At 34.3% G+C, this 21,676-nt stretch overlaps 1 protein-coding gene across 1 annotated transcript in view; it reads left to right on the plus strand.

Annotated features, from left to right (window-relative positions):
* LOC145268333 (E3 ubiquitin-protein ligase Bre1-like) overlaps positions 1 to 21,676 on the plus strand; it is a 64,483-nt gene that overhangs the window by 2,769 nt on the left and 40,038 nt on the right. The window contains exons 2-7 of the mRNA XM_080123825.1: positions 8,276 to 8,404; positions 9,551 to 9,718; positions 10,922 to 10,985; positions 13,160 to 13,429; positions 19,424 to 19,716; positions 20,364 to 20,582. Of these exons, the coding sequence (XP_079979951.1) occupies positions 8,303 to 8,404; positions 9,551 to 9,718; positions 10,922 to 10,985; positions 13,160 to 13,429; positions 19,424 to 19,716; positions 20,364 to 20,582 (1,116 nt within the window). The 5' untranslated portion in view covers positions 8,276 to 8,302. The remainder of the gene's footprint in view (positions 1 to 8,275; positions 8,405 to 9,550; positions 9,719 to 10,921; positions 10,986 to 13,159; positions 13,430 to 19,423; positions 19,717 to 20,363; positions 20,583 to 21,676) is intronic.

A 21,676-nucleotide genomic window follows, 5' to 3' on the forward strand; every position in this document is an offset into this window, starting at 1 on the left:
TGACATATCTAAGGCCTTTGATAGGGTATGGCATGAAGGTTTACTTCACAAGATCTCTAGCTATGGTATAGCTGGAAATGTCTTCTCAATTATTAAATCATTTCTCTCTGATAGGTTCATAAGAGTAGTAGTTGATGGGCAAAAATCAGAAGCTCACAGTATTAATGCTGGTGTCCCTCAGGGGTCCATCCTGGGCCCAACTCTTTTCCTGATCTACATTAATGATCTTCCACATCACATCCTTACATCATTTATAGACATTTATGCTGATGACACTACCATTTATGGTAGCACATCTAAGACAGTAAACGACCAAGTTCTCTCCAATTCTCTCTCCTCTGATCTTGAGCATGTGGTACAATGGGGAAAGGAGTGGTTGGTTACTTTTAATGCATCTAAAACCAAGCTTCTCTCTTTACATCATCAACGTTCTGATCCCCACCTGGCATCAGTTGAAATGAATGGCTCTCGTCTTCAGGAGTCTTCAAGTTTTGACAAACTTCTGGACTTGACCTTTACCCTTGATCTTAAATGGAACAGGTACATCAAATCTGTTGGCAAGGCCGCTGGAAAAATGGTGGGATCCTTCTATCGATCCAGTAGATATCTTATTGCTGATGCAATTCTCTATTTATATAAGAGCCAGTTATGTCCAAAGATGGAATACTGTTGCCACATTTGGGCAGGAGCTGCTAGAAAGGACTTGTCCTGCCTTGATAGTTCAAAATAGACTTCGTAGCCTCGTAGGAGATGTCCTTTTCTCTTTCCTGCAACCTCTGTCTCACAGAAGAGATGTTGCGAGTTTGTCTCTGCTGTATCGTTATTTTCATGGAAAGTGTTCGACTGAGCTTCAGTTTATGGTCCCTCCTCGCCAAACTTTCACAAGAAACTCTAGTCTAGCTGAAAACACAATAATTCCCCCTACTCTTTATCTGTGCCTAAACCTAAATGTAGATTCTGCACGCCTATGGAATTGTCTTCCATTTTCCTGCTTTCCAGCTGACTACAATATGTAATACGTAATACAATATGTAATACGTAAAACCTGAAAGTGATGCAAAATTGTTCTCTGAACAATTTTGCCTGTCTGTGACAAGATTTTTCTTATATATTTTTTTACAAAGGGGTCCCCACTTATCAAGGTCCAGAGGCCACTCGAGGATAAGGGTTATTGAATGTACAGTAGTCAATGGGAAAATTTCTTAATAATCGTTAGTAGTAGAAATTTGGTAAATTGGATTATTTAATGGGACGGTTCATCAAGAATTTGTTTATGTTCGACTTGAAGACAACCACATTGTAGTCAGCAGGAAAACAAACTAACAGAACTTCTGAGAAAGCTTTGTTCATGGAATCTACGTTTCGGTTTAGGCACAGATAAAGAGTGGGGAAAATTATTGACCGTTGTTTCAGCCAGACTGGTGTTTTTTGTGAAAGATTGGCGAGGGGGGGGGGGCTAGATTAGAGCTCAGACGAGCACTTGCCATAGAAATAAAGATAAAACAGAGATAGGCTCGCAACGTCTCTTCTATGGGAAAGAGGTTGCAGGGAAGAGAAGAGGGCATTCCCCACTAAACATGAAACACATGTGTCTGCAGATTTATATAAAAATATCCTTGAAGTACTTGTAAAACAGGCACAGGTATACAACATTGCGGCAATGGGACTGGAGCTTGGCCAATAGCCTGGGATTTATTAGATTTTAGTTTCTTTTTAACCCTGTCCAAGAGTAAAAGTCTAATAGCAAATGCTCTAGCCCAATGCTCCATGCATGGGCGAATTGTGGCTTTAAGATATGATACTCTCTAGAGGGAGCCCACCTTTTTTGCAGCAGCTTTGACAACATAGTCGATGTACTTGTTCCAATTCCTGTTGCCTGTGAATGTTACACTGAGAAGTTTGAAGGATGTGCTCTAAAGTAGGATTTTATTTGTCATTACAATTGGTGATTGAGAAGGGTTTTTGTAGTTATTCAGGGAAAGGAGCTTATTCGTAGTAGAATTAAATGTTACCATCCACTACAGACTGGAGATCTTTGTCTAAGGTTTCAGCCGTTTCCTTAGATATGTTTCCATTTATTTTCTCCTTGTGTTCTGTTATAGAGCATGGTGTCATCTGTAAATATACCCATCTCTGAGACAATTTTATCAGGGAGGTAATTTATAAATGTCAGGAATGATAAAGGCCCAATCTTCAACTCCTGTGTCCACCCACAATTATGTTGTTTTGACATATGGCCATCAAAGACAACTTGAATTTTTCTCTTGTCTAAGGAGGATTTGATTATATTAAGTATTCACCCAGTAATAGCATAGAATTTAATTTTTATGAGAAGACTTTTATGCCAGACTCTGTAAAAGCTTCTTATATATCTAGGGCTACTGCTGTAGTCTTCTGTGCCTTACCCAGTGAATCATATATATGTTCAGAAAATACAGTTAAGATATCCACAGTAGAACAAACTTGCCTAAATCCATACTGTTGGTCAGAAAGAAAGTTAGTATCCATGAGGTGGTGCACTAGTGCTTGATTAAGAACTCAAAATTTTTCGAAGAGAGGAAGGAGGCTAATGAGACGGTAATTAAGTGGATCAGTTCTTTCACCAAAATTCTTAAACAGGTACCACAGAAACATTTTTCTAGTAAGGAAACCAAGATTCTGTGAAGCATTTTGTTGAAGGGTTTGGAGAAAACTGGAGTAACCTCAGCAGAGTATTATTTTTAATAGTAAAGCAGGGATGAAATCTGTCCCACATGCCATTTGGAGTGTCTAGGTTTTTTATGAGATCACAAACACGAGAGGAGTGATTTTCAGATCATTGAGTGTTTTTTCTGTTTGCAGAGGGAAGTTTGGAAGGAAATGGGTTATTGGATCTAAAGTAGAGTTGGAGGCAAACCACCAGGCTAGCAGGTTAGCCTTCTTGGTTGCTACAAGATAAAGGAATTGTTGATTGCCCTGCACTGCTATAAATTTTACAGAAATCCTGAGTTCCTAATTTTTTTGACTCCGTACGTTTTCTGGTGATTTCGTATGTATTCTCTTGGCTGTGCAATTATTCCTAGCTTCTATAAATTTTGTCTGTTTGTACTGGCCTTGTGTTGGATAAATCTGCAGAATGCGTGCTGCCTTTGAGCAATGGTAACTGTACAAGTAGAAGTGAACCATTGGGAGAGTGTGGTTTGCTATAAAACTTTCGTGTGGGGGAACATGTGCTTCAATTGCTGCTTTAAACTATTTGGCAACCTCATTTGTACACAGTTTTACAGAAAGAAAAAAGATGCTACTCCGTTAAACATCTCTGATGGCTTCCAAATCAACTGGTCCTGGATATGACCTTAAAACTATATCTGATGGTGAGGCCCCAGCTTGCGGGCTCTGGGGAGTGTGGAGCCACCCCTTAATTGCCATTGCTCCCAGGTCCACTCTGACCCGAAGTGGTAGTACCTGTTAGGGTCCCAACTATGGGTTAAATAGAAACTGACTTGCAAAAAACAAATATATTCTATTAAAAATATTTTCTTCAAAATCACCGGATTCGGCATTAAATAATCTGAAAAGGGTTGATATGCCGTAAAACAAAAACAACCAAACAACCAAATCCAAATCAACTTTCTTGAAGTATCTTGTCATTTTGTGCAATGTCTCTTCAGCTTGGGGTCAAAAGTTTAGGGTTGTCTACCAATATTACTGAGTGGGCTATAGGCATTTTTCATGCAATCTTTGGGAACTGTGGTCAGAAATAGATCTAAAAGTGAGGCTTGCTGATTCTTACGATCTGGGAGACGGGTCAGGAACATGACAGTCTGTGCCAGGAAATGAGATATATAAAAGCTATGTGTGTTGCTACCAGCTGCGTCTCTAACTAGAGAAACCAAGCCAATTACTGTTATGGACAAACAAAAGGAGGAACAAATCAACTATAGATTAAAACTAAAAACTTAATTTAATAATTGTCTGTATTTTTGAGATGAGGTGTTTTCATTGATTGAGATTGTCGGACTGACTTCCTCATCTTGGTTGTTATTGTCACAATGTTTCGGCTGTTTTGCCCTCTGGCCTTCGTCAGGTGTTTTGTATCGAACTGGGGAACCGTTTGTTAGGAGTCTCGAACCCAACCCTTTATTATTATTACGGGGGTACCGTGTTCGGACTCCAGCTAGGTTTTGGGACATAGTTGCTGATTCTCTGTTTTGGGATGAAGTAAAAAAAAGATAATAAACAGAGAGACCCACTGGAAAGTGAGAAAACTTAAAGAAACGGCTCACATGCTCGGACATAACAACCTACTGAGCAAACCAAGCATAGAGCTGAATGCAATTTGGACACCTCTGATAGAGAAAAACCTTGAATAACAACATAGGTTTAACATTAACAAAAACCAACTAAGAATTGTCCTAGTGACATATGGCCGAGTGGTCCTAGACGTTGTATCAAAGTTTAGTTACCCAAAGGTGCTGAGTTCAATCCTGAACGAAGGCAGTGAAAAAGTAACATTCAAAACAGAGAATCAGCAACTATGTCCCAAAGCCTAGCTAGAGTCCGAACACGGTACCCCCGTAATAATAATAAAGGGTTGGGTTCGAGACTCCTAACAAACGGTTCCTCAGTTCGATACAAAACACCTGACGAAGGCCGGAGGGCAAAATGGCCGAAACATTGTGACAATAACAACCAAGATTCGGAAGTCAGTCCGACAATCTCAATCAACTTAATTTAAAGCAAAAAAAAAAAAAAAAAAATGCCGATATCACATTATGTAAAACATGTTTTCAGGGTGTGGTTGAATATTTAACTGCAATACCTTGTGATAACTTCACACTTTTGAAAATGGGTTTTATCAAATTTGTTATATAACCAATTTGGTGTGACAAATTGACTTGCTCCCTTCAACAAGGTGACTTCAATTAAAAATCTGCTATTTTTAAACTCAACACATTTCAGAACATAATTTGTGGATGATTTTTTTCTGCAACATCCATTTAGCACCTCTTCTACTGAATCATTTTTCATAATTTTTGGAATTTATACTAATTTCAACATGACGCCTAAGTATATAAAATTTTTACTTGAAATGCGTTGGGTTAAAAAAAAATCACTAATCTATGCAAGCACTGGAAAATATTTAAAACTACTAAATTTCTTGGTATGTGCAAATTGAAAGACCATGCCCCCAAATGTATAAACATTTTGACTGTTCTCTTTGCTTAAAAATTCAGGAATTTAACCAATTTTAATGAAAGTTTCAGTATTTATTAACGAGTTTTTAGTGAAAATGTATTTTGTGTAAACAAAAACACCTTCACTAAAGTACTAATAAACTGCACAAATTTATTTTTGCTTTTTTTTTTATGAAAAATAAAACATCATAGATATTAAGAATAAAAAATGTAATATATTTCAAGAACATTATGAAAAAGACTCATAAAGTCTGTTAATGAAATCACTATAACTTGAAGAAAATTTAATTTCTTGAACTAATATTAAATTAGGCATTGTTTATTCAATATTTTCACACAAAAAAATATAATTGCAAAAAAAAGTGTTTCATGTGATTTTAATGATAGTTTCCAGAAAAATAGGTTAAATGTGATATATTTTCTTTGTACACATGAACATATAAACATCAGCATGTTTGTATAATCTTGAAAATAAATTTAAAAAATTTGAAGTCCTCAGTTACTAAGGAAAAAAATAATGAAGAAAAAACCGGAATAATTTCTACTAATGCTTAATTTGAAACATTAGTGGACATTTTAATTCTATTTAGTCGTTAATAAATTGTTTTAGTTTCTCTTTTCTTTTTCTTTTTTTCTTTTTAACAACATTTATGAATAAAGTAATGTAATTGCTAAAATTGATACAGTATGCAATATCTGTATCCAACAAATATAAAGTTTTGAACAACGTCATTTTGCAAAAGTTTTATTTCAAAGTCTAAGGAAAAACATTGGTAAACAAGTCATCAAGAATTTTATGATATTATTAAATAAAAAAAAAAACTTATACCAAGTTAAAGTTTTCAGAGAAAAATAAATTCTTTTCTGTGTACATTCATAAATATTCTAATTAAATAAACATTTTGTTTTTTATTGCAACAAAAGTAAACAAAAATTACAATTCACATGATCTGTACTTTTGTGAAAATCACCAGGGATTTGTGTTTACAAATGATTGCAGATTTTCTTTTTTGACTAACCTGCTTTTCTTTTATTTATTTTTTGTTTGCTAATTATGCAATTTTATTTTAAAAAGTTTGTACATTTTTTAATTCGGTATCTTAAGATTTACTAATTATTAAGACGCAGAAAGAAAAAGACAAAGAAAGAACATAAAGTACCTTTTTTTTTTTTTTTTTTTTTTAAGTCTGTTGAATAAGTTGACCAAGGATTGAACCTTAGTCTCATATCCTGTAAGCAAACACTAAATGCTTGTGTAGATACTGATGTTTTAAGCCAACACATTTCAGGTGAAAACATTATTACTTACTTGCATGTCATGACGAAATTAGTATAAATTACAAAAATTATGAAAAATGATCAGGTAGAAAAATAATTACAACTAAAAATAGAATTTATTGATTTATCAAGTTTTTTCAAGGAAGAGCTGTGTGATGAATAGAGTATGACAAATTGATTTATCTCCATTGACTTAATTTAAAAGTCCATCATTTTAAAACAAAATGACAATGTAATTGTGTATGATTTTTTTTTTTTTTGCTAAAAGTAGATCTAATACATCTTCTACTGGATCATTTTTCGTAATTTTATGGAATTCATACCAATTTTAATGTGACACATAAGTATGTAATGTTTTCGCCTGAAATGCTTTTCTTTTTTTTTAAGCATCAATAATCTACTACAACACTCTTACCATTCTGTCAAATGATTAATGATTTTTTTTTTTCTATTAATGATTATGATTTTTTTTTTCTAATTAATGATTGATTTTTTTTTTCTAATTAATGATTGATTTTTTTTTCTAATTAATGATTATGATTTTTTTTTTTTTTTTTTAAACATCAATAATCTACTACAACACTCTTACCATTCTGTCAAATGAGCTGATTTTTCAAGCCTGTAATGTATTTTTTCTCCAGCTGAACGCTAACAGTTTAAATATATTTGACTCTGCTCTAAATGTTTTCTTCTTGTCTTGTATAACTGCTTTTTTTTTTTTTTTTTTTTTTTGTTCCTTCTGCTAATGATGACCTTTGGATTTTGGATGTTTAGTCCAGTTTTTACTTGTTTTGATCCAATCACTTGTTTGAATCCATGTTATGTTAGGCTTATGCTCAGTCACTTCATCCCACCTCCAATGTTCTATTAATTTATGTTTATATATTTTTCCATAGATTGTTAATTCCGAAAACGAGATGATTAAGGAAGAAAATTTTTTATATCCATCTATAAAATAAATTTCACACTACATTGTGTTTTCTTGTCATTGTATTAATGATACAAGCTGTATGTACCCGATATTGCCTGGTAGTGTTTTTACTTGGAATATATATTAGTGATAGGATGATTCCAATATTTTTTCCGACTCCGATACAATTACCAATTTCATACTAAATTTTTGATTCTAATTCTTTATAAATTTCCAAATATTTAACTATAAAGTCGTTATTTTTTTCCTATTACCCTGAAAAGACATGTTACATGTGCATATATTTTCTCAAACGTAAAACACTATTTAAAAAAAAAAAAAAGATAATTAAAAGAACCGTTTTTGGTATTGGAAAATATGCATAAATTTTGCAATTCCAGTATTTTGAAAAGTTCTGTTTTCTCATTCCCGATTCCAAGTCCTCATCGTAACTTTTTTTTTTTTTTTTTTTTTTTTTTAGTATTATTGCTATTTTATTTTTACTATTATTTTTTAATCACTATATTACATAAGTTGTATGTACCCGGTAGTGTTTTTACTAGCAATATTATTTATTTTTGAATTATGGAAGAAACTCTAAATTCATCTAGAATTACATCACCTTTTTTGAAATATTTAAGATGGCATCCACATGAAACTAATTCAGAGTCGGTTAAAGTATTTTCTAGGACGAAGTAAATTGAATAACATTTTATTATTTCTAATGACTTACAGCGTTGACTGACCAGAATAAAATATTGACCTTTTTTTTTTTTTTTTTTTTTTTTTTTTTTTTTTGCCTGGAAGAAAACTATTGATGACAAAAATAAAAAAAAGACTAACTTTATATATTAGATTGAATTTTATAAACTTTGAATAATTTTTTTTTTTTTTTTTTTTTTTTTTACAGTTAAGGTAAACTGTTTCGAAATAAAAGATGGCAACAAAAAGGCAAGCCGATGACCCAGGAGGCTCAGATCCTCCTGATAAGAAACTCCCTCGATTTGATCCTGCTCAGTTGGGGAACATATCATCTCTAGTAAGTTTATTTTATTTATTTTTTTTCAATTTATAATTGTATTTAAACAGCACTTAAATTTTATTTTAAAAAAGAATTTTGAGTTCTTATTTTTGAATTTAACCTAATTAGAAACAAAAACTACAGAAAAATCTTTACAGTGTACATACCCATCATGAAACAGAAGTGTCATATTCCAAAAGTCACATAGTCAAATAGTTTGATTTTTTATAAAGAAAATCATTTTTAAATGATTTAAAGCAATTAATGTGAAATCAGCAGCATTGCATGATTTTGCAAGTTTGAAATATGGACTTATGTGCTTTTTTTTTAATATAGCAATGAGAGACACTCATTTTGCTTCTTAATAAATTTTTTTTTTTTTTTTACACTTTTTTACATGCTTAAAATGTTTCAATCATAGTCATTTGTTTTTCCTAGTTTTGCATATGAATTAGAAAATATGATATTTCCCCAAAACCTCTTAAATAACAGCAAGGGAAAACTTTATTCAAAATATTTCTCATATGTTATATCTCCCCTGTTTGGTTTTCATACATAAAGTAAATTTCACAGTGTATAAGGATTATTTCATACTAGAGATATTCATAATCGTACCCTATTTCCAAAAGAAGGGAGATATAACATATGAGAAATATTTGGAATCAAGTCTCCCCTTGCTGTTATTTCAACAATAGCAACAATTTTTAGTCTCCTCTCTATCAAGGCCAGAGGTTTTGGGGAAATATATATATATATTTACTACATCTATTGTGTTCTTGCATTAAGCATGGTCAGATGGAGATTCTGTATGCTAATGTTTCAGGAAATAAGCCTTCATCAGATATGTGTTCAACTTTTAAACATGCATATTATGGCTATTATAAAATGAGCAAATTCATCAGAAATTGAAAATTAATTTGTTTTAAGTTACATTATTTTAACTTAATGATATAGGGTTTGTGTTTCTGCTCACTATTATTCCTTTTATTTTTAATATTTTATCTTATCTTTCTAATTTTCATTTGTTTTTTTTTTTTAAATATTTATTCTCTGCCATCTTATTAAAATGGTTGATGTTTAAATTTAACTATTAAAGACGACTTTGCCTTTCTGTTATGCATTATGTAATTTAAATGTAATTTTCATATCGAAATATAATTTTAGGAAGAGCTCGATGTCAAAGTGCTGGCATTCCAGAATAAAAAGCTGTGTGAGAGAATCGATCAGCGACGTCTAGCTGAGGAAGAGTTACAAAGACGTATAGAGCAGTTGGAGAACAGACAACGGCATGATGATGCCATGTTGATGATAGTCAACCGCTACTGGAACCAGGTACCATTTCTTCAGTTTGCCAATATACAGTAGAACCCTGGGATACAGTGGCCCTAGGATACAGTTTTTTCAGGTTACGATGTGGAAAATAACATTTTTTTTCCAGACCCTGGTTACTGTATTTGCCCCCCCCCCTTACATTGTTATTTATAATGTTATTTGATTATATACATGTGTATTATATGCTGCACTGTATTTTGTTACTAATTTTTAATGACGTATCCTAGGGTTCTATTGTATTTATGTAACATTTCACACTTCATACTAACAATTTTTGTAATTATTTTTCATCATCATATTCGATCTGACATCTATTTTACATGTTGGCATGTGTTGGACAGCTTTTGGAAATTGAATTCCAAACTAACTTATCTCTGCCTAGCTTAAGTCTTTATTTATCTCTCTTTTTCTCTTAAATAAATAAATATTTATTAAAAAAAAAAGAATTCTCAATTATACTTACTTAAATTACAAGTTCCAGTATTAAAAGATTAAAATGGCTGACTTGTTTGGAGAAAACCAACATGCATTCTAGTGAACTTAATTTTGTAATTACAGTTTTTTGTTTTTTTTAATAGGATTTTTTAAATTGTTTTATTTTGTCATTGCATTTTAAATGTTTGATTATTATTTTTTATTTTACCATTAATCATGCATAATTATCAAAATTCCATTGCTACAAGGAATAAACACACACAAAGAGACTATTGTATTGACCTGATTCAACGTCACTTAAACTTTAGTGATTTAATAGAAACTGGTGTGTCAGTGCGATTAGGAGTCCTTTTTCTTATACAAGTTGCTTCAACAATTCAACTATTTTTCTTAATAGTATCAAATTATTATTATTATTAGGGCTAGGACAACAGCATATTCTTTTCATTGTTTTGGGTATGTATTCATTGATATCATATATGCTTTTATATAGTGATGTGGTTCTCAATTGATTAACTGTGTCGGATTTACACTCGAGAGTCAAAACAATGAAAAGAATATTCTGTTGTCATAGCCTTAATTATCATCCCCATTTGCAAGGGTTGGTACCGTTTTAGATTTTTTCCTCTTTTGAGAATAGTTGCCTCACTATAGTGTGATAGACCAGTCCACCCACATCATTTTACTTAATGAGGTCGAATTATTAAGTTGTCTCATAATTTTACTATATCTGTTTCTCCATCTTTATTGCTCTGTTGTACATTTCAGCTTGATGAAGATGTCCGAGTCCTTTTACAAAGGTTTGATGCTGAGACCGCTGATGATTCGGAGAGTAAGTTTCCATAGAGACTTCATTTAATGTAATTTCGATGCGATGATATCTTGTGTTTTGACAATAAAGCTGTCAATCTTCAATTTCTCATATGTATCTATCTAATAACATCTTTAGTTCTCCCTCTTTAAATCTGGGGTAAGTTATATTGCAGTTGTGCCAAGAGTGTCATAATATAATGTATGCCAGCTTTCTCTCTCTCTCTCTCTCTCTCTTGCCTGGCTGCATCGTAATGACACATTCATGACGGATAAAAGGATCTGCAGTTTGAAATCAGAAGATTTGTTGAAAGTACTACACTTGCCCAACATGCAGAGAGTGTCAATGCCCGGATGATTGTCGAGCATTAGCGATGGAAATTTATTTATTTTGAAAAGTGACAAAAATTTCACATAATCAACCTATTTATATAATACTAAAACCCTGAGAACCTTCTATGTTTGTTTTACACATGTATTTGATAATGTGTGATCCCTAAACCAAGGAAGAAACTATGGGACAATAATTTGAATTATTCAAACTACTGTTCTCATCTGAAATATTAGAGCGATAGAACATGAGTTATATTTATTGTAAATAATTAAAATTTGTTGTAAATAATTAAAATTTGTTATAAATAAATACATAATTAGACATAGTGTTATTGAAATGATAGAACTTGCTAGTTATTTTCTGTTTTAACCAACTTCTCTGTTCTCACCTAAGGAAAATAGTTGGCCTGTATGTTTTCAGCTAAATATTATATTTAGCTGAAAACATACAGGCCAACTATTTTCAGCGTTTTCTGTCAATGTTCTGCCCAGTGGAACAACCTAGAGGAAAGTAATTGTTTGTATTTTTGAGATGAGGACTGACTTCCTCATCTTGGTTGTTATAGTCACAACGTTTCAGCCGTTTTGCCCTCCGGCCTTCATCAGGTGTTTTGTATCAAACTGGGGAACCGTTTGTTAGGAGTCTCGAACCCAACCCTTTATTATTATTACGGGAATACCGTGTTCGGACTCCGGCTAGGCTCTGGGACATAGTTGCTGATTCTCTGTTTTAAATGTTACTTGTGTATTGACAATAAAGCTTCGTTCAGGATTGAACTCAGCACCTTTGGGTAACTGAACTTTGATACAACGTCTAGGACCACTCGGCCATATGTCACTAGGACAATTCTTAGTTGGTTTTTGTTATCGTTAAACCTATGTTGTTATTCAAGGTTTTCTCTCTCTAGCAGAGGTGTCAAAATTGCATTCAGCTCTATGCTTGGTTTGCTCAGTAGGTTGTTATGTCCGAGCATGTGAGCCGTTTCTTTAAGTTTTCTCACTTTCCAGTGGGTCTCTCTGTTTATTATTTTTACTTCATCCCATAGGGGCGATGGTCCCCCCTCTCCAGAGGAAGTTATGAAGACTGCCATATCTATGCTTAAAGTGGCGTTCAACAAACTACTACTACTGCATGGTTTGACGTCTTCTGTTTCCAGCTGCAGTGGTTAGACGCCTTGTTGTTGTGTTAACAATTAGTGTTGATAGCTGCTCTACATTACAGTCATTGATCAGATGATGTTTCTGTGATGTTTAGAGCATAGAGGTCAGCTTTGATGTTGTCCAACTATCAGTTCTTTAGCTCTGACATCAAAGGACAACCATTCTTTGTTGCCAAAGGTTGTCATCCATTCCCTTCACATGCCACAACCATATCAATCTTCCTACGCCTCAGGATAACTTCTAAGGAAAGGATGCTAAGATGTTTTCTCAGATCGGCTATACGCCTCTTGTCCATGCTTTTTGAGAAGCAGATCTGACCATGGCGTTGTCGTTTCTTACAAGCCTGTTCGTATCAACAGTGGCAACCCAAATTTTGTTGGCATGAAGCATGACTCCTCGAATACCAGCAACAAGGAGATACACCTTTGTTGGTCATAAGGGGAATGAGCACTCAGGTGCAAATTCACATTTGCATATTCAAACTATATGTGGATGTAAATAACTTCTGATTCTTTGTATGGTTTGTTGCACTTTACTAATTTTTCTTTTCCAAATTTGATTTGTACTTTGGTATTATTTTTTTCTTCCAAATAAATTTGATTTGGACTTTGGTATTTTTTTTTTTTTTCTTCCAAATAAATTTGATTTGGACTTTGGTATTATTATTTTTTTTTGATCTCTGAACTAATCTTTTATAATCAGGTGAAAGCCCAGAAACTACTGCATTTCTCACACTTTTGTCAACATGGGATAAACAAGAACTTGAACAAAAGTTGGGCCAACGGGTGGAGTTCTCAAAGCGTGCTATTGGAAAATTATTGCAAGCGTTTGATCGTCTCTTACAACGTAATGATAGGCTTCAACAAGCCCTCAGAGATCAAATCCTTTCTTCTGAGTCGGAAAACAATGATAAATCAGGCAACAGTAATCAGAATGGCAGTGATGATATCAAAAAGGAGAAAGTAGATCCTGGTGAGTAACGCATGTCCTTTTGTTTTTGTTTTATTTATCTTACCCATTTATATTTATTTTGTTTACTTTTGTTCATCCCAAACAAGGATATATTAAGACTGCAGCGTAAGGTACTATTTTGATAAGGACCAGATTTAGGGAGAGGGGGGCAAGCTGGACAGCAGAATGTTTGCGTTATATTTAAATTTCTGTATGTCGTCAGAGTTGGAGGAAATGGATCAGTAAAGGAATTACAAAGGCTAGTGATCTGAAGAAAAGGCTATTAGAGTAGAAAGTCTTCCCGTATCTTGAAGCATCTCTCTACAATGAAATAGTGTGAGTGTGGCTGCTGCCAGATTCATCTTTTCATGGGATGGACGGGTTTTGGTATTTTAGGCCATTTTGCAGACCACAATGCTGAAATATCAAGGTCTAATAGACTCTTGCTAAATCCGTCTCCATAAAATAGTTCATTAAGATAAGGTAAAAAAAGATAGGAAAAATCTGGTTCGAGTTAAGTAATATTGTAACAATGTAATACATAATCTAGTTAAGTAATATTGTAACAATGTAATACATAATCTAGTTAAGTAATATTGTAACAATGTAATACATAATCTAGTTAAGTAATATTGTAACAATGGTATAAATACATGTAAATAATTGTGTTCTACGTAGCTTAGAAATTAAAACAAGGTAGGTGCCCTATACTTTCAAGCTGTGGTTCAGTAAGTGCCCCTGGCAAAGTGATACCACAGCAGGGATGTCAAACCCTTTTGGGATTTAGCCCCAGAGAGAACAGGTTGCTTTGTTTTGTCGCCCGTTTACTGCTTAAATTATTCTAAACATAATTAAAGCAGTTTTTAATTCTTTCACACATATCAGGAGGCTAAAGGAATCACTGTGATTTTGTTGCAAGTCAGGTGTGGGGATATATGTATTAAAGTGCAGAAAGATAATCAGAACACATCTCATGGAAGTACTTGTGATGAAATAAGCACAGAGATGTGACATTACAGTGATGTCAGGGGCTGAAGCTTGGCAGACAGTGTGGGATCTATTAGTTTAGAAAATATATATATATATATATATATATATATATATATATATATTTTTTTTTTTTTTTTTTTTTTTTTTTTTTTGCTCATTTTCAAAGTGAAGGCAGTTAGTAGCCCAGATCTGGAATACGCAGATTAATACTGATTTAATAGAGATATAGGATACTGGCATGTGTGATAAGTTATCTAGCCTAGTAGAGGAAGCCTACCTTGTTTTTGGTAGACATGGCAGCATCTTTTATATACTGACTAGCGGGGGTACCCGGTGTTGCCCGGGTTTTTAGAGGCGTCGGGGCGGGGGTAAATAACCCTGTTTAAATATAAAAACAATGTTAAAAGTTCTATTTAAAAAAAAAAAAAAAAAAAAAAAAACAACAGTCTGGTGGTGCCCGGGTGTTTGAAAAACCAAAAAAAAGTTGGGGGAGGGGGGTCGAACTCGAATCCTTGAGGTGAAAGCGAAAAAAAACCAAAAAAAAACCGTGATGAATTAAGTTAAAAGTGAATTAGATCAAGCATCAATCCCACAGTGAACTTTTTTTTTTTGTTTTTGTTTTTTTACATGGAGGTCACCACTTATCAAGGCCCAGAAGCCAGTCGGGATAAGGGTTATTGTGTGTACAGTAATCAATGGGATAGTATCGTAGTAATCGTTAGTATTGGAGATTTGATAAAGTGTCTTACTTAAGGGGGCGATTCATCAGGAATTTGTTTGTGTTGGACTTTAAGACTTCCAATTTGAAGTCGGGAGGGAAACAGGCAAGCGGCAGAGTTCCACAGGCATGCAGTTCTAAGAAAGCTTTGTTCATGGAATCTACATTTTGATTTAGGTAGGCACAGATAAAGAGTGGGGAAAATTATTGACAGTGGTTTCAGCTAGACAGGTGTTTTTCGTGAAAGATTGCCGAGGGAGGGGGCAGAGATTGGAGCTCAGACGAGCACTTGCCATGAAAATAATAATAAAACAAAGATAGGCTCGCAACGTCTCTTCTGTGGGAGAGAGGTTGCAGGGAAGAGAAAAGAGCATCACTCACCAAGCCACGAAGTCTATTTTGTACTCTGTCAAGGCAGGATAGGCTGTTTTTAGCAGCTCCTGGCCAAATGTGGCAGCAGTACTCCATCCTTGGACGTACTTAGCTTTTATATAGATAGAGAATTGCATCATTAGTGAGATATCTTCTGGAGCAGTAGAAGGATCCCACCATTTTCCCAGCGACCTTGGCCGCAGACTTGATATATATGTTCCATTTCAGATCAGGAGTAAAGGTCAAACCCAGAAGCTTATCAAAACAGTTTAGTTTCCCCAAGATGTCGGGACGAAAACCAGTTCCCCATAAAATAGGGGTGTCCATATGAAAGCAGTTGTCTGATATGAGGTTTCCACTGCATTGATCAAAAGCTGATTGCTTTCTGGATGTTCCGGCGCAATGCCAAGAATACGCAACGTTTGAATTTACACTCACTTTATTTATACTAAAAACCAGGACAAACAGGCGAAACGGCGAAATAGCGTGAATCTCATAAAAGTCAACGTAAATAAATCTAGACGTGATGCGCATTCCCAAATCATAGATATTATTATCTAGGAGGTATATAAACACTTCTAAGCGATAGTAACCCCCTCCCCCCGGGACGGTCGGTGAAAAAAGCCTTTTTGAGACATACAAAAATGTGTGCGACACATTTGCCTTTTATATATATAGATTCCACTTTGTTATTTGAGTAATATTTAACTATTAGGAAGGGTTCTTTTGGCTATGATAATCAATGGTTGGAAAGGTTTCTTATTGTTAAATGGAAAGGAGTTTTGTCTTGGTAGCATTGAATGTGATGATCCATTTTTGGTATCATTTTTCTTACAGACTGCATAGAATTTTGTTGTTTAGTCTTTATACAGGGCTTTGTTAAAAATTATGGATGTCTGGTTCGTACAAAAAAACGAAACCCGGGCACCTATACAGTATGAAGGGAACGGTTCAACAAGAACTTGTTTACATTGAACTTGATGGCTATGATATTGTAGTCAACCAGGAAGTAGGGCAACATAACTGTGTTCCACAGGTGATAAGTTCTAGGAAAACAGCTTTATTCATGGAATCTGCATTTAGATTTAGGCACAGAAAGAGTGGGGTGAATTGTTGATAGTGGTTGTAGCTAGTCAAGTGTTTTTTGTGAAAGTTTGACAAGGAGGTACCATAGATTGGAGCTCAGATGAGCACTTGCCATGAAAGTAATGATAGAGTAGAGACAGGCTTGCATCATCTCTTCTGTGGAAAAGAAGTTGCAGGAAAGGGAAAGGGGCATCACCTACTGGGTTTCAAAGCAGGTTTTGAACTTTATTGAGGATGGATAGAGCACGTCGAGCAGCTCCTGTCCAGATATGGTAACTGTACTTCATTTTAGGATATACTTAGCTCTTATACAGATAGAGGATTGCATCTGCAGGGAGATACCTACTGGAATAGTAGAATGATCTAACTATTTTTCCAGCAATCTTGGCAACAGATTTGATGTATGTGTTCAATTTTAGATCTGAAGTGAAGATCAGTCCCAGAAGCTTGTCTAAACCTGGTGCTTCCTCAAGATGAGAGCCATTCATTGGAATTGCAGCCTGATTGGAGGTCAGCAATTCTAATGAAAAGAAAGAAGCTTGATTTTAGCTGCATTAAAATTAACCAGGCATCTTTTTCCCTATTGCATCACAAGCTCAAAATCAGAAGAGAGAGAATCAGAAAGATCTTGGTCATTGTCAGCCTTTCAAGATTCATTATTACTTGGTTCAATGACAACCTATTTCTCCTTACTTTATAGAATATCTATATTTTTAATTAAACTTCCACTTGATAATAGTTCCTAATTTTTGGTGGAGATGCTTATTTTTTTTACTTGGAATATGATTTTCGTCTGTACTCCATACTGTATAAACGCCAAACCCCTAATATAAAATTAAAGAAATTAACATTGAATTTTTATTTGGATTATTCAGATTACTGTTCTCATTTTGGGATGTTATTCTCACAATGTTTTGGTTGATGTAACCTTCAACCTTGTTCAGATGCATCTTGTCGAACTCTGGAAATCTATACAGAATTTCAAATGAAACCATTTATTTAATCCACGGAGCATAACTTGCTCTTGTTCATAAGCTATGACTGGATATAAGTCTTGAGTAATTCATAATTGTATTCTTAGAAATGCATCCACTGAGGATTGAACCTTTAACCTCCAGAAGAGTGTCACTTAGAACTGATTATTATTTAGCACTTTGTGTCCTTACAGACAATTCTAGTATGGCTTTTGTGATCCTTGAAACTAGTTTTACATTACTCGTGCTTGAAATTTAATGTTTCATGAATGAGTTCCAAATTTTCCTCTCTGTTGCCATTTTGTCAGGATCAGGTAATCAAAAAGTATATTTTTATTATACAAAATATGTGGTTTATTCCCATGATTTATTTTTGGCATTTACAACCATCCCACCCCTTTACAGTAGAGATCCCTAGGTGTAAGAAAGCCTTTTACTTCAATAGTTTCTTCCCCAGAACTGCAAGTTTTTGGAACTTCCTTCGGGGATTCTGCTTTCCCATCTGTACTGATATGCAGAATTTCAAGTATAATGTGAACAAACATCTTTCTACTCATCTCCCTTCATAATGCCCCCGCAAATTATGTCCCCAACAGTAGCTCCCTATTTCAAAGTAGCACTGTGCCTTGTTTGGGGTGAAAATAGAATAATAAAAAAAAAATTAAATCTTAAATTAAAGAAAATAGTTGTCAATTTCAAGTTTGTCGCCTCTAAAAAGAAACACCTTATATATTCCTATTCTATATAATAAAATAGGAAAAATTATTTCTGTCTACAAAATGGCATCATCTATCTGCCTGTATCTCATGCATGTTTTCTGTTAACAATCAATCAGTTTAATTACAATTTATAAATTGCTACAATTTCTCCGATCCGATTCCTTCTCTAAAGATGTAGTGACAAGGCAACTTACCCACTAATTATTTTATACTTTCACTACCCCCATCATCACTGGAGCTAATATTTCATTATGCTTACCTTGATTTACCGTAATTATTTCATTTTGCCATTACATGATTTTACCATACATGAACAGACCATTGTCTCGATAACTCCCTGTTAATTTCATTTCTACTTATGACACTTTCATTGGATGAACAGACACAAACCGTCATTCTAGGTTTCGCATTAATGTACATTACAGAATACTCATTCAGTACATTCAACATGGCCACTATTATTGTCATCAAAAATTGTTTTATTAATAATTACTTTTCTAGCTCAGCATTTTCTGATCACTTTAAAGGGTTTTCTCTTCAAATCGACTTTTTTTCAAAATAAACCTAACTTTAAAACTCTTAGCAAAACTTGACTTTTGGTAATTGGAGAACTGTTGTTATTTATAATTACTTTCCTACATTATCGTTTTCCGTAACACGCACATCATAACGTTTTACTCAGTTTAGCAGATTATCAAATTTGTTCTGGCTTTGTGTCATATTTCCACCAGGCAACGCAGGACATGGGTCCTGCTAATATGTAAATAAATAAGTTTCTTGAGTTCAACAAGATACATCTGAAGAAGGTCAGAGCTCACCCAAAATATGAAAATAACATTCAAGATGAGAATAGTAGTCTGAATAATACTAATAATACAAATTAGCAATCCTTATCTCAAAAATTTTCAAACTAACATTAAATTATTTGTGAAATTTTACTCAAAATTGTGTCCGCTCTTGGTATAGAATTTTGTTTTCATGGGCATTCTCAGCCACTCACAATAAATATAGTATGCATTTCAGGTAATAGTTATCAATAAAATAATTTCTATAAACTTGGATAAAGAACCCTCCTCCACTTTTAATTGTTTCAATTTTTTTCTTTGTTTATTTATTTGTGTGTCTATAATAGGTTTTCCTTTTTTTATTTTTTCAGATTCTGGTTGTAGTGATGGAATTGATATAAAGAAGGAATATCTGGAACACAATATTAAAAAACAACCTCCCGATAACAGCCCCTCTGGTTTGTTGGATTCTAGCGGAGTTGGTAACGATGAAGATATAAAGAAGCTTCATCTTGACGGAGTAGATATGAAACTGGGAACTGGTAACGGTGCTACATTAAGTGATCTTGTACGTGATGATTTGGCTGATACGTTGCAACAAAACAAGAAATTGCATCAGCTAATCACTCAGCTGCATCAACGGGATCATGAAAATAGCTTAAAGGTTTGTTATTCTATATTTCTATTTTAGTCTTAATATTACTTGACCCTTTGACTGAGATTGTGTGTTGATGGGGTGGGGGTATAAATTTTGCTGGATACCTTTCTCTCGGCTAGCCCTGCCGCGTCCTGGCTCTGACAGACCCTGCCGCGTCCTGGCTCTGACAGACCCTGCCGCGTCCTGGCTCTGACAGACCCTGCCGCGTCCTGGCTGACCCTGCCACGTCCCAGTTCTAAACGGCCCTGCTCCATCCCTGCTCTGAATGGCCCTGCTCCATCCCTACTCTGAATGGCCCTGCTCCATCCCTACTCTGAATGGCCCTGCCCCTGTCCCGGCTCTGAACGGCCCTGCCCCTGTCCCGGCTCTGAACGGCCCTGCCCCTTCCTGGCTTTGAATGGCTGTTTGTGTAATATGGTTTCCAAAACAGGCTTAAATATGATCACTTCAAAGTAAGTGTGTGCAAGAAAGGAGACTTTGTTGATCTTATCACATTGAAAGATTAGATTAGTTTATTACCAGATGTACAACAGTTTAGGTACGGTATTTATTGATAATAATTTGTATTTTACACATTCAAATTGTTTTGACTTGCCATATAATCTTCATTGAATTGTGCTCTCATATTTTGTCCATGTCTGATCTATCAACAGGTGTCCGAGTTGCAAGATAAAGTGACGGCAGCTGAGACTGAAATTGCTGAATTGCGTAACAAAGTCGATGACCTTGAATATGATTACGATAAAGCTGACCAACGAGCACGTAAATTGGATAAACGACTTGCAGACTGCTTGCAGAAACTGCGTTGTTATGAAGAAGACCCAGTTGTACATGAAGGCGGACGCACTATATCAGGTGTTTCTAAAAACAAGGTAATCCTTTCTTTGAATTGTTTAGTATAGTCATTAGTGATGGACGATTCCAATATTTGTCTCAATTCCAATACAGTTACAGGTTCCAATTTTTTTTTTTAAATTTCTAAATATGGAGTTGCTTTTTTGATGGGGGGATAAAAAAGACATGCATTATGTGCATATATTTTTGAAAATGTAAAAAAAATACACTTAAATGGGCAGTGATCTATATATTTTAGTTTTGTTGGTAGTTTAAAAAATCAATAAATATTTATCATTTCATCATTGATATGAGTCATGGAAAATTAAGTTTTAAATAAAAACAAAAATGGCCATTTTTGGTATGTGAAAATGGGCAAAAAGTTTTCTGATATCAATTCTGATATCTCAAAAATTTTAAATTGTCTCAATACTAATATCATATTTGGGTAGAGCACTGTCGTAAATAATATCTTCCACTACTTAATTGGCTGAAAAATACGAGACTCGCTGTTTGTTTATAAACAAGCAGTTTGAGCACTATAAAAGTGGTGGACGAATGTTTGTTTAAAATAGACATTTGTCGAAGTTGTTTGCAGACACTGCTCCTGTAGGTCAATGGGTAGAACTGCTGACTGTCAACACGATGGTTCTAGGTTCAATTCTTGGCATGGGAGAGGTGCTAATTTAGCAGCACTGATGAGTTGTGATACAACAAAACAGTACTGTATGTTGATGACTACAAATTCAAACACGTTAGTGTTTAAATATATGGTTAAGTGGCAGCTTTAGTCATTTAAAACTGCTTTAAAGCTTCACTGTTCACTCATTTTTTAACCAAATTTCAAACAATTATTACAGTTTATAGATCACCTTCTCAACTATATTGTGATAAAAAAGAATTTCAATTTTCGTTCACAATAACATAACAAAAGTTATGATAAATTTTCTGGTGCTCAAAATCATAAAAATATGTAGGAAGGTGAGTGACAGTTTTTATGACTGGTTTCCATAGCAACCATGTCGCTTCAGTGACTACTGTTGCTACTAATTCACTGCTGTTGCAAAAAAGAGAAGTAACAAGTGAAACAGAGCATGAAAGGGAGATAATTGGGGGGATTTTATTGGAAGCA

Source organism: Euprymna scolopes, chromosome 43 (assembly GCF_053919585.1).
Source record: "Euprymna scolopes isolate OS-2025 chromosome 43, ASM5391958v1, whole genome shotgun sequence".
Classification (NCBI taxonomy): Eukaryota; Metazoa; Mollusca; class Cephalopoda; order Sepiida; family Sepiolidae; genus Euprymna; species Euprymna scolopes.